General features: G+C 37.1%; 1 protein-coding gene across 4 annotated transcripts in view; it reads left to right on the top strand.

Annotated features, from left to right (window-relative positions):
- Positions 1–14,387, top strand: part of TRIO (trio Rho guanine nucleotide exchange factor) — a 292,427-nt gene that overhangs the window by 127,631 nt on the left and 150,409 nt on the right. For 3 of the 4 annotated variants that reach the window (XM_081950510.1, XM_081950507.1, XM_081950508.1), the window contains exons 6-7: positions 4,537–4,659; positions 8,261–8,452. In XM_081950510.1, coding sequence (XP_081806636.1) covers positions 4,537–4,659; positions 8,261–8,452 — 315 coding nt within the window. Of the gene's footprint in view, positions 1–4,536; positions 4,660–8,260; positions 8,453–9,155; positions 9,312–14,387 lie in introns of those variants that run through there. The other variant, XM_081950509.1, reaches the window with a different exon arrangement.

The following is a 14,387-nucleotide window of genomic DNA, read 5'->3' on the forward strand; positions in this document are numbered from 1 at the left end:
GCTGAGAAGATCTGAATAGATTTTACCTAATTTATATCCTAACACAGGGACAGATTTCCTGCATGGAAAATACATTGATCCAGCATCCCATACATACAGGAAATGTTCCCAAAATTTAAGATTCAGCAGGGCCTGGAAAGAAGCATCTGGAAATATATGATTGATTCATCCTTTTTGCCAGTGACAACAGCAGATGATAAACATGAGTTGGAATAAATTCTAACCTCATTTTTCTTCTTTAGCTGGATACCCTGGAGAATTAAATAAGTGAAAAGAATGTTGTTAGAATGTAACATACATTTGGATTTTTATTCTAAGCAAAAACATGTGAATATCATTATATTTACATTTCAGGTTTGCTCTGTCTGATTATCATTATTATAATGAAGTAGACTGGTCCATGAATGTTTATTCCATAAGAAATTCTGTATTTGCTTTTAGAGAAGCCATAGCTCACATTGAATTGTTTTTATTACAACAGAGTTTTAACTTACTGTACATTTAAATCAATATTTGTATCTGCTGGGATTTCCTGCTGAATCTTTCCTATTAAAGTAAAGGCATCTGGGCAGCTGGCCTTATACACATTCAAACTCAGAGCCCTTTGGGGCATCTTGGTTTTACAGAGGTTTTCTTTATTACTTTGCTTATATCTAGGCAGATGATAAGACAGACAAATTGGATGGTAAACCCCAGCTCCAACTCCAGTACATAGCATTGGAGAGTATTTGTGTTTGTTTATTGTAGCAGCAGAGAATTATGCCTATAACACATGGGCTTATATCAAAGCTTTAAAAGATTATAAAGCAGAGAACCACCCAAGATATTATTATTTGGATATTTTATAGGACTCTTTAAAATTACACCTATACCATCTTAACTAAATAGCTACTAAGACAACAAACAAGCATTCATTAGCTAATGAATAAGTGCACTTTTAAAAAATGAGTTGTAGTTAGATGGTTAAACTCCCCTTCCCCAAATTCCAAATAACCGTGTCAAAACTTCACAGTGATTGATATTCTCACTTCTAAGATCTCAAGTATAGCATGAAGTAAATTAAAACTATTTCTAAAACTTTCTAAATTAAAGCTCCCTTGTTGAGCACATATCAACATCAAATTTTGGATAGGAGTATCTTGTTCAAAATTATGAATTGATGTCCTCAATATTTTGGTTCAAGAGAGAAATTCCATCTGTCTTGGACATATCTGACTGTGAAATATTCTATAATTCAAATGTAGCCTGAGGCTTTTTTAAAGGCTTTCTTTTAATTTAATCTATCCATTTCTTCCACTTTATTTTTTATTTTAAAAAGGCATTTATTTTGTAATTGTCTAAATTTAATTGTTGACATTTCTTCTCAACTACACTACAGAATCCTCATGTTTCCTTCATTTGCTTCTTAGCCATTGTTCTATTTACTTTATTACTCTCAGCTCCAAGATTCCCAGGTAATTCTGGCAAGCATCAAGGAACCATTGTGTCACAGTGGTTAGAATGCAATATTGCAGGCTGACACGGTCCACTGCCAGGAATTTGATCCTGACCAACTCAAGGTTGACTCAATTTTCCATCCTTCTAAGATCGGTAAAATGAAGACCCAGATTGTTGGGGGCAATATGTTGACATTTGTAAACTGCTTAGGGAGTGCTGTAAAGCACTATGAAGTGGTATATAAGTCTCGGTGCTATTGCTAAGCTAAAGGAGATAGTGGCAAGGAGAGCAATTTATTTATTTTTTTATTAAACAAATTTATAAATCCACTCAACCCACACACAGTGAATCTGGGCAGTTTATAACATTGAAATATCACGATGCAAAAATCCACAATCTTCCCCCCATCTGCCCAATTATCATATGGTAATGGGCAAGTCAGAGGACTTCAACAGAAGTGCCTACCATAAACCATGGAAGCCACAGTGCAACTGGGAAAAGACACTGATAATCTCAATGGAGCTGTCCATGACAGTGGGATATCAAATCCCAGTCCAGATCAGTAGTTTTCTATTTAACTCAGAAAACCAAATCCAGGGTCTGATTTCCTCTACGTGTCATCTCAATGACATACTTAGATAGTTCCATTGGTTGTAATGAGATCTATAAAATCCTGGATGACACCAGACTGACTAGTTTTAGCACCTATAGTACATTGTGCTCCCTCAGGACTATCACTTGGGAAAGCTCTGAGATCACACCATCTGTTCAGGAAAGGAGACTGCTGAGTCGCAAAAATAGGATTGACGAATCTGTCCATCCCCTTCAGTAATTTCATGAGCCAATAACTATCTTGTTCACCCTGAAGCCACATTTTAACTGAAATGTTCAGAATTTCTAAATCTAATTGGGTAATTATGAGAATTTATTACTGAGCTTATTTTATAGCAAGGAAGGAATTGTTTTATATCATTCATTGTATTTGTAGTATTATTAGATGTTTGTTCTGAATAGTGAAGCATTTGTAATACTTTGATCTCGAAAGGGAATTGATTATACCCTCCATGGCTTTAATATGGTAAGGGGATGGCATACCCAGGTAAATTTGGTCACATCTGATATTTCATAATAAAAGAAGGTATTTTGGAAGAGGTATCCAGAGCACTGCGTAGTCCACTATTGTTGAGTAAGTTCCAGTTGTTGAGGCCTGAAGATGAAGATTATGCTCTTGGATAAATTCAACCTGTTATGTGTGCAGGTAGACCATTTGCAGTTACAATGTGGTTGGAAAAGTAACTTTGTAACCATTCCTTTACAATTTTCACAGAAATGGAAAGGAAAGTTGAAGTAAAATAAGCACTGTCACTGTTTCACTTGATGAGCACTTCAATTAATGACCGTGTTTCCAGTTGTGGTCACTAAATGAGAACTAGCTGTATTTGTTTGTCTTGATTTGTTACATCTGGTAAGAAGGGAATAGCTAGGTGAATGGGAAGTTATTAATTCATTTTCTTATTAATTCTTATAATGATACCAGATCCTTTGAAAGAAGCAAGATCTAGGTCACTAATGAAGAAATCTACCACAGACACAAAGTGGAGAATAAGGAAAAAATTAGCAACCCAACCTTTATTATCAGATAAGATGCTCAAGTGTGGTGGTGATGACCAACTCCAAACATTCCTGCCTGAAGTTGATTTTTTCAGATTCATTTCAAATTTGGTCACCCTGTGGGTATATTTCTCTCTGAGAGTAACAGACAGAACAATGATCTGTGAATTATCTTTAACAACTTTCAAGAACATTGATGTGGAATCTTCCTGAGCTGCCTGAGATAGAAGCACTATTTTTTTCAGTTCCACTCCTAGTTGACTAAACCTTCTCAGAAGGTGGTGCTGAGGTCTTACACTCCTGTTTCATGGCAGCAGGATCACAGTGGTCCTCATCTTTATGCCCATGCAATTTAATATCTACATGAAAGCCATTGGGGGAGAAAATAAAGTAGTGAACTTAGTTAAGAATACACAGTTGGTATTCAGCTTTACCTCACTTTTCCACCTAAACTGGTGCAGCAATAAATACCTCAAATCAGCGGATCAGCACAGCAATGAAGACCAATGAATGGCGTTCTCTCCACAGAAGAATGAGGTGTGCTTGGTGAATGGCACCTCTGCTCAAATGGACCACATTTGGTCTGTTCTGAAAAAGATTGTGCTATTCTTAAAATAGTGAACTGAGGGTATTTCTAGATCTAGTAGTACTGTCACTAGTGTCATAGATGGCTTTGATGGCTTGCAGTCTGCTTAGGATGAAGTACCAGTTTGGATCCTTTCCAAACAGGAATATCTTGACATCGGCTATCAGCTCTGGCAACTTATGCTCGGGGTTAATTTTGAACATAGTTCAAAAACTTTAAACTGTCAAAAATAGAGCTGAAATTGGAGCTGATCAATATGATCACATTGGTTGATAATACTCTTCAATTTGTTAGTGCTTGTTGATATGCTGCCATGTCATAAATGAAGTTTCCTATTTTCATTAAACAGTCACCTTTTCAGTTTATTCATCTGTTGAAATCGTTATCTAATCCCTTGGAGGGAGCCGGGATCAGCCAAACACATTTTGCTCGGGGTTAGTATATACAAGCATATTTTCATCCAAACAATATAGAATATAAGGCACAGGTTGATTATTCCATCTTGCTTCATTGTACATTGATTAGTATTTTTTCAGTGGGTGTTTCAACAAATTTTGCATTTGCCAGACATTGTGTCTTTTGGAGTAGTGTTCCTTATACTTATTTCATCTTTTCAAAATGAGTCATGGCATGTATCACTGTCTTTTATCAATTTCTTTTTGCCTAGCTAGCCATTTATCTTTGGGTTAATAGTTAAGGTATATTGAGAAACTAAAAGAGCCAACTAGTTGCCTCAAGGCAATTGTTCCTACCTTCCTAAATGGTTATTTACATGACTGTCTTGCTCAGCTCTGTGCCATTATAAAGCTTTGCTAAAATTGTAAGTCATTTCTATGATAATAGGCAAAAGTTTTAAGCCTCTGACCACTTCTTTGCTGAACGTTAATTTTTGCTTTCTTTAGATGTTTGACTGGATCACACACAATAAAGGCCTGTTTTTGAACAGCTACACAGAAATTGGAGCCAGTCACCCTCATGCTATGGAACTTCAGACACAGCACAACCATTTTGCTATGAACTGTATGGTAAGAATTTTGCAAGAGCACTTCATCTTTTTTGATACACCTTGTTATTTTTAATACCGAAGAATACACAGCCTTGGTTTCTGATCCCCACTGAAAGCAGGTTAATGGAAAGCCTGGGGGAGAATCTAGTGTAAATAAATAGGAGAGAAGAGAGATTGAGAAGAACATAGCTTGCTCGTTTAGGTAACACACAAATGTAAAGGAGAATTTAATGGAAGAATCATTGTGTGTGTGCGCGTTAGATACATTTACACAAAAACCTAAATATATAAAACTTCTAGACACTGCCGTTCAAAAAAATTGAGGTACTATTTAAAAGTACTATGCAGCAGGTGGGTGCCTATCTGTCTTTTCTGTCACAAACACATACAGAGTCAGATGCTATACAGTTTGGATAACTCATAGAATGGTAACTCATAGAATTCCCAAAGGAAAAATAAAATACTTTTCAAGCTTAATGACTGTATGGACCTAGCACTTAATTGACAGTTCTTAAAAGGGGTTTTGAAATGGAAATGCTTTAATAAAACAAATGCTAGGATTTATTCAACTTTTAAGTTGTGGCTTGTTTCTCCTGGGCATTACTTATCCTTGGATCTACAGTTTGGATGTGACCTGTTTTGACAGCAGTTTTGAACTTCTGCAGTTTGGAAGTGACTTATTTTGACAGCAGTTTTGAACTTCTTAGGGCTACTTATCAAGAGGTCTGTTTGGGTTTTCCTTAGTTAAAACAGAAGTGAATTTATGTAGCTCAAGGTTGAGTTGTGAAGTCCTTGGTGCTCTCTGAGCTTTGTTTTTTTTGCTTGCAGATGATTCATTATCTGATTAAGTAACATCATAAGAATTTTTTTTAAGAAGAAATGAAAGTTTAGCCTTTCGTAGAATGTTATGTTTTCCTTAATGTTTTATTCATATGAAGCCATATTTGACTTTAGATTGATCACTACTAATCAGGCAGTTTGCAATATGCCACTCATGAAAGGGAGCCTTCAAAAATGATTAAATCTTTTCTCGAGAAAAGTAGAAACTTACCTAAATTAAGATTTTTTTAATACTGACATACTAACAGATGTATCAGTCACATCTGTCCCAGCAGACAACACAACCTGTAGTATTCCTTTTCTGGAACAAAATTTGTTTCTCTGTTCCTGTTAATTTATGTACAGCTCTTCCTTATTTGTGGAGAGCAGGGTCATGTTACTGAAGCAGGCACCTATAGGCTGAATAAACAAACCAAGAAGGAAAGTCCCTTTCAAAGCTGTAGTTCTTTCAGGATGACCATTCTCACTTTGTAGAAAGCAAAACTTTATACTTAAATTTTAAAAAATGGTTTTTCCATTAACACACTTCTGTATATTTCTCTTAGCATTGGAAAGATGTATGCTTAATCAGATAATAGAATGATGAGCTTCATTTTGTGGTACCATGAAAGTGAAATCTGTCATCCAATTCGAAAGCAAATGAGGTCAGGTCAAGAATATACTTGAACTGGAAAGCCAATGTCTAAAATTCAGATCTTTTCTTGAAGTCTCTCTCCACCCAGACCAGAAATTCTGATTTTTTTCTAAAATTACCTTGTAATCAATTAAGCAGCTTTTATGCCTCTTAAACAACCTTGAAGGAACATTTTAAACAAAATGTCCATTATTGACATCAGTTGTTTACATCAGTTCAAAAGTGCAGTATATTGAGGGTTTGCCTTCCCCTCTGGCTAATCTCTAATTATGGCTCAGTTTTTCTATTGCTCCTTAAAAGTAAGTGGTGATGAGTTGGAAATGGCAGTGGCACAAAAAATTGGCATTTGTCTTTGCTTTTCCAGAATCAAGTAGAGAGCCCTAAAACTTGGGGACAAGTTTAATTATGTTTTCTTAGGATTTAAGGATCAGTGCCATATGTACCATGTTGGGTGCCTAGTCACTTAAAGTAAAAGATAAGAAGCTGTATCACATCAGATAATTGCAATAGCTTCCTGTGTTTCAGTAGAACCGGTGTATTTCAGGGTTTCCCAATCTTTTAGCATAATGAGTAATGTTATAATCTGAAAATATATGCAAGTTCTCTTTCCATGTGGCTTTTGGGAAGGGAAAGCTTGCCCTTTCACAAAATAAATTCTCAGAAGTTACAAAGCACCACTTTATCAGAATGCTACATCTTGTCGTCCTCCAGCAAAATGTTCTTTCTCGGAAAGTACTGTGGTATATTATATTGTGTTATAGAGGTAAAAAACTTACTGCGTTTTAGTATGTTGTTATAAGCCAGTGTAAGTTGAGATGATTTGATAATCAAGATAAAAACAAAATAAACCTGGAGAAGCTTTACTTTGCAGCATGTAATATATAAATTCTGAGGAACAGAACATTTGTCAGATACCCAAGGAGTTATCAGAAATATTGGGTGTTAGGCAGAGGGTGCCTATTCGGAGTCCAGGATGTCATGTTTTATCATTGCAATTTAAATTTTAGAATTTTGCATATCTAATTCAATGTAACCATACCATTTATTTAGACACAAAATATAGTAAAGGTGAAGAGAGTGAAAGAGGAAATGACTCTTTCAAAGGATAATTTACTATATTTTTCTTATGACTTCCTTTCTGCTTGGCACTAAATAGTTTCTTGTCCATTTTATTTCAGCCTGTAACCAGGGCTGTCATTTAATGCTTTGTTATGCATGTTAAAAAATCATGATTTCATTTTTTTCCCCATAGGGGAGTATTTTTGACATGGTTGTTCCTAGTATTATGCATTTGGTAGCAGAGCTTTCACCAACAATGGTACCTTGGTTTTTTGTTTTTAAGAAAAATATGGTTTATATTGATTAAGCTCTGTGTTCTTTGTATTCCCCCTGTCTTGTTTATTTTGCTTTTAGTAATATATATATATATATATGCTGGTTTTGTTGTATTCGGGTCTTTTCCCGTGTAAGGTTGAGATTGTCTTTGCAACGTTTCGGCAGGATCACACCTGCCATCTCTAAGCTGTGGGCTTAAAATTTTAAGCCCACAGCTTGAAGATGGCAGGTGTGATCCTGCCGAAACGTTGCAAAGACAATCTCAACCTTACACAGGAAAAGACCCGAATACAACAAAACCAGCATACCTACACCCGTGAAAATCTACGAAAACAAATATATATATATATATATATATATATATATATGTATGTATGTATGTATGTATGTATGTATGTATGTATGTATGTATGTATATATATATATATATATATATATATATATATATATATATATATATATATATATATATATATATATATATATATATATATATATATATATAACACAGGGATAAGGTACTGAGGGTAGATGTTGAGTCAGAGCTGGAAAAGAAGTCTAGCTTTAGAATAGTGTTTACAAAAACTCAATATTATACATTTTCAATTCAACGTACTGAAAGTGTAGTTTTTTGCCCCCTAAATAATAACTGGAGAATTTCTCTTCATGCAGATCTCTGATGCTTACACAAGGTGCCTACTATAAGAATATTAGCAGAAAGCTTTCATCTTGGCTGATGCTGGTTTTTAAGTCAAACCATCAAGTTTAATCTCCTTAGTAATCTTTTCTGCCTCCTTTTTTTTTTAAATAGAATGTGTATGTGAACATCAATCGCATAATGTCGGTAGCCAATCGTTTGGTGGAGTCCGGTCACTATGCTTCACAACAAATCAAGCAGATTGCCAACCAGTTGGAACAGGAATGGAAGGCATTTGCTGCAGCCTTGGATGAACGCAGCACCTTGCTGGATATGTCGGCTATTTTCCATCAGAAGTCTGAACAGGTCAGTCATCCCACAAGACCAAAGGATGTCTGTTGGTTTTCTAAGGTATCATTTAATTTTATAATTGGTTTAGGACAAGAGTGGACAATCTGAAATTCTAATACACTTTAGAGCACGGGTATCAAACTTGTGGTGTCGCATTGCTGTCACAATTGTTTTTCCTCTTCGCAGAGCTGGAGTGGGTGTGGCCTGCATGTGAAGCATCCGGCCCACAGGCTGCCAGTTTGACACCCCTGCTCTAAAGCATCTGAGTTCTTTTACTAAAATGCTGATTGCAGTTGTCAAAAATGGCAGCTTCCTGCTATTTTGAGACATATGCCAACTATAGAAGTCACGTGCAAACCATATTTCTAATCCTTTAAACAGATTTTCAGAAGCACAAATGAATATTCCCTTAAATGTTGAGAAGAAAAGCATGAGTCTTACGTACTTGGTATCTCATTTAATCTGCTGTGACCCTCAGATTCTCCTATAAATGTTAGATAAGCCCCCCTGGCTGCCAAAATATTCTCCATCCTGGTTAGAATCAGGGGCCAGCTTGTATATTTGGCTTGCAGAGGCATTGAGAGGAGAGAAGACTCCTTTCAGCTGATGAATCACTTAAAGTTATATGCAGCTGTGATCTGGGATCCACCCTCCTAGTACTTGCTTTGGGCAGCAAAAAAAAAAGCCATCATTGTGGTTTTGCTACTTTTCAAAACTGCACTTTATTTTTGCAAGAAGAGACAAGGAAACTCCAGTCTTGATTTACTTGCTTCCTCCTATAAAACTTGCACAAGAAAAAGGAATCAGGGACTACTGAAATCTTTTTTTCTTTAAAGCTTCTAGCAAGGAAAGGCCTGAAAAATGGGATCTTGAGGTAAGATTGTCTGTACCTGCTTTAAGGATTATTGGTCTGTAAACTGAATTCTCATAGTTTCATACTCAGGGTGTATATTGTAAAGGGTCTCAGAATTGAGCTGAGGATGAGTAAAAAGGAACAAAACAATGCGTTGGGCAGATTTGTTTTCCATAATTAGTAACATTTATAATGCTTAAGCAATCTCCCCTATTTAACGTTTCAAAAAAGTAATAAAGGATTTATATGAAAATTGGGGTCTTAGAATTTAAAACCAAAATTAAATATTTCATCCAAGGCAAATATTTCACTCTGGTTCTTAGCTGTTCTTTTTGTTATATAACAGTTATGTGTTGCTTCCAATGACTTAAAAACCTAATCTGGAGCGAAACTGGCATAGAAGCTTAAGCTCATGCCCCTGAGTAGCCTATCTCCATAACTAGAATGTGACTTTCTTAATGCTATATAGTGTTCACTTATAAACTTACCTGTGTGATCTATAATATTGTTTGTATTATAGGAGCATTGCTTGAACTATTTTTTTTAAACAAAGTTTTATTGGTTTTCAAATATATAGGGAAGGGTAAATAGGTATACAATTTTTTTTGGCAGCTTTCATACTGCTGGTAGAGATTCCAGCACGGTACTCATTTATATAACATTGTACAACAAATTTATAGAAGAAAACAGTAAACCAAATCTTACTCTATATTGTTAGTCTTGTGTTCCTACATGTTTCTCTTTGTCGTTTTCTAATATATCACTAACTGCTATTGTTCCAAATAATTTTATTTTTGAGATCTGAGCCTTTTCGATATTGCTTCTTCCTCTCTGTCGCCAGAGAGAGCCTCAGTGCCCCCCTCCTTCCCGTCTTGGATCTTACTGTCTTGTGTTTTACTGTCTCTTTCACTACTCCCACTCTGTTCCTCCTCTGAGAGTGGAAAATTCTTTTTAATGAAGGCCTCCGCCTCCTGGACTATATTGATTCTGATCCTGTTTCCCTCCCAGAAGATTAACATCCCCTCCGCAATCAGCCATTTAAACCAGATCCCTTTTTCATATAAATTTTTTGCTAGGGAGGAAAATTTCCTCCTTCTATCTCTTATTTTTTTCGGGATCTGTTTGAGAATGGTGATCTCTTCACCCTTATATTTCAATGGTCCCTCCCTTTGGGTCGCAAGTACCTTATCCCTTGTGGATCTCCTGACAAACTTAACATGTATCTCCCTCGGAACATTGTGTCTTCTAGCATATGCTGAATTAATCCTATAAGCTAGATCCATATCCCACCATATTTGTTTTTTATCTCTCTTGAGATAATCTGCTAAAATTGTACTCATAATATCTTTAAGGTTTTCATTCTCTGTTTCTGGTAAGTTCTGGAATCTAAGAAAAAAGGACATTCTTTCAAATTCTACTTTTGTCTGAAAGTTTTCCATATCTATGTTTCCCTTATGCATTGCTTTCACTTCTTCCCCCAGCCCCGCCATTCCGTCCTCTAACACCAAAATTCGTTGTGTATTTCCAGCTATATGTTCTTTAACCACTCTGAGTTCTTCTTTGATCTCAGCCCTCATTTCATTCTGTCCCTTCATAAGTTCTTTAAACATTTCCGTAACAGATAATTCCTTAGGATCCTCCCCAGCCACTGCTTTCTGCAACATTGATGATATCTTAGACTGTTGCATCGTGGGACTTGGGGCAGCCGATGAGGGGGCTGAGTGCACTTTGCCGGTGGGGGGTTTCCTTGCCGCCATTTGTTTAAGTTCAGAGATGCAAATCCTTGCCAAGGGAAGTGGTGTCAGAGGGTTTCACAGCTACGCTGGTCTCCAAAGGAAAACAATCGCAACGACACCCAATTTGCAGTTCCAAGAGTAAAATACACCAAGATGAATGGAGAGAAAAGTCAGCCAAAGATCAGAAGATCCTACACAGGAGGAGGTCCCAGTTTCCCTTTGGGAGAGTAAACAAGCAATCCACTTTTCTTTATTCTCTCTTTGGGAGTAACTTCAGAGGACGGACTTCATTTGCATAAAGACAAAGAAAGAGGGGCGAGCGCCATCTTGGCCCTACCCTTCGCAGGGAAAGAAGTCGCCAAAAGTTTTTTGTTTTAAAACAACAGTTCAGAGTCGTTTCCAGCAATTGTGAAAGTCATTTTCAATTAAAAGTCAAATAAATCAGTCTTTTAACCTCTCTCTTCCCGAGGGTCTATTTTCAAAGCCGCTTAGTCCGAGGGGGGGGATGGTAAAACCCCCCTCTAATCTCTCTTCAAGGACAGAAACACAAAAGACTCACAAAGTGATTGTTGCTTTTCTCCTAAGTCCTCCAAGAGCAGGATCCCCACCTTCAGTCTCCAGCTGCACTTCTCCAACTTTTCTTTTAGCCTCCGGAGCCATCCGACGAGAGGGCGGGCAGCGCGAAGCTGTCTCTCGCCCCCCCTCCGCTCCCCAGCTCCTAGGCGAAGCCGAAAAGCACCCCAGCTGGCTGCCGCCACATGCGGGGTGCCTCGGCCAGCCGCCCTTCGGCAGGACCCCCCTACAAGGGCTCCTGTGTCCCCTAAGGGATCCACCAGGGAGACGAGCGGCGGACAAACATGTCCGGCGTCGTCCGATCCCAGAAGTGACGGAGCATTGCTTGAACTATTTTTATTGAGGGAAATGGGAGACCCGTGTTCAGCTCTATTGTCTTTGATCATTGGTATACTGTTTCAGTTGCTTGCTCCAGTTGTCCAGAAGTACAGAAAATACAGTATCATATAATTCCTGGTGCCAGCCCTCTTTAATCACAATGTATGTGCAGTACTCATGATGGGAACTGTAGTCCAAAAGTATGCACTTACTAGAGTCTCTGTGAGGAAGTTGGGCAGTTTTTAAATGTGATATATAACTAGATATAAATATTCATGGGGCATAACTTTCTTACCTGGTACGTGTGCCCTAAATTGGAGGTCATATTGGGACAATCAGGACTTGTACACTATCACATAGACAGTGATTCCCAAACCTTGGTAAATTACCCAAAATTGGCTAAAAGTGTCTTTTCACAAACCCATTACCCTTCACAACAGGGACATTTAAATTGACTTAAAGATTGACATGTGCACTAAAATATATTCAAAAATCTCCCAAAGTATTCCTATAAAGATGAAACTGCTAATAGTAATTTGTTGAAATGACATAAACATCACAAACAACAATATTATTTTCATAATTCAGGTCCTTGAGTTATGACCATTCATTCAGCAATTGTTCAGCGTTTTGACAGTGCGGAAGGAAGGAACTTAGACTATACTGAAAGTTTGATAAGATTTTCTGATAAGTGGTTTTGGGTAATGAAGGATCAGGTTTGGAGTCTTAGGGACTTTCTTTGCTTGCTTATGGCACAACACACACACAAATTATCTCTTTCTAGACTGCTGCTATTCCTCATTATCAAGCAGAGAAACATTGCCCTGGCAACTTGATTGAATCTCAGTCATACTTTGAACAGCCAAACCAGGGCCCCTGCTTCCTGCTAATCATACAGTACATACACACACACTAAAATCAACTCCCTAGTGTAATTGGGGTTTTCTAATGGTTAAGAATTCAGCTCTGCTGTTCTTTATAACAACTTCCTTTGACATTATTGTCTTTTCTTCCATTTAAGCAAACAGCTCTATGATAGGCTGGCAGGGAAGCTGATTATTTTGGGAAAGATCATTTGACTTCATGGATCCAATCCAATGAAAATTGTATTTTCCAAGGCTTGTGCGAAGAAACCCCTAGATTTTCTCATATTAGAATGAAATTGCCCCCTGCTTAAACTATATTTCATAACAAGGGCCTTAAATGAATGCGATGAATGCGATATAGCTGGGAAACATTTCTTCCAAACTAGTAGATGATCTGTTTTTGATCTGAGCACTTTAAACAGGTCACTGTCTTTTGCCTTGAGAACTGATTTAATGCAGCTACAAAAACTGTAGATTGCTGGTTTGCAAAGTTAGAATAGTAAGGTTGAGTTGATGCAAAAAGCCATGAATTCAGGTAGCACGTGTCTAAGTTTGCTACAGGGAGGTAATAAGTTTGCCCTATTGCAGTATTGAGAGATTAGTGAAATGTGAAGAATTCCATGTGCTAAATATGTGCTTGTATATAGAAAATTTAATATCTAATATCCCCCCACAATTGGACAAGAACCCTACCTGAAATGATACATACTGGGCTAGATGACTTCATCTATATGTACAACTGCATCTGTACATTCATATCATCTGTCAATAATTTACCAGTCGTGTTTGCTTCCTGTGGCTTTGTCACTGAGGTGAGTTTATTTTTGAATAAAATAACAGAGTTAGAAGGACCTTGGAGATCTTTTTTTTTATTGTTCAAATTTTTTATTAGTTTTAAAAATTTTACAAGGAAAAGGGGTTATAGGGTTATAAAACATTTTGACAGCTACATCGTGCGGGGGGGAGAAGCCCCCCCAGGTATTGCAACTTTTACAAACAAAGATAGAAAAATATCAACATTTACATAAGTATTAGCAGTTTTAAGTTTAACACAAAATCATCAGTATGTTTCAATCATTTGTTTTGTTTCACTTCCATGAAAGTACATTGTAGCAACAATTGCAATAGTGTTCCAAATCACTTTTGTGATCTGAGTCTTCTAGCTGTTGCGTCCTCCCTCCCGTCCACCGGCTGAGCCTCAGCCCCTCCCTCCTTTGTTTCTTATGTAACATCTCCCATTTCACCTAAGAGAGCACTGTGTTTTTTAGTGAAAGCCTCTGCTTCCACTACTGTGTTGATTCTAATTCTGCTGCCCTCCCAAAAAATCAACATGCCTTCTGGAAACAGCCACCTGAACCAAACCCCATTATTATATATTTCTTTTGCTAAGAAGGAATATTTCCTTCTGTTATCTCTTACTTTGTTTGGGATCTGTTTAAGAATGGTTATTTCTTTATCTTTATATTTTAATGGTCCTCCCCTTTGAGCTCCTAGAACCTCATCTCTTGTAGTTTTTCTAAGAAATTTGACATGAACTTCCCTTGGAACATTGTGTGTTCTTGCATAGGTTGAATTAACCCTATAGATCAGATCAATGTCCCACC

This window comes from Natrix helvetica (assembly GCF_964273705.1).
Source record: "Natrix helvetica genome assembly, chromosome: 4".
In the NCBI taxonomy this organism is placed as follows: Eukaryota; Metazoa; Chordata; class Lepidosauria; order Squamata; family Natricidae; genus Natrix; species Natrix helvetica.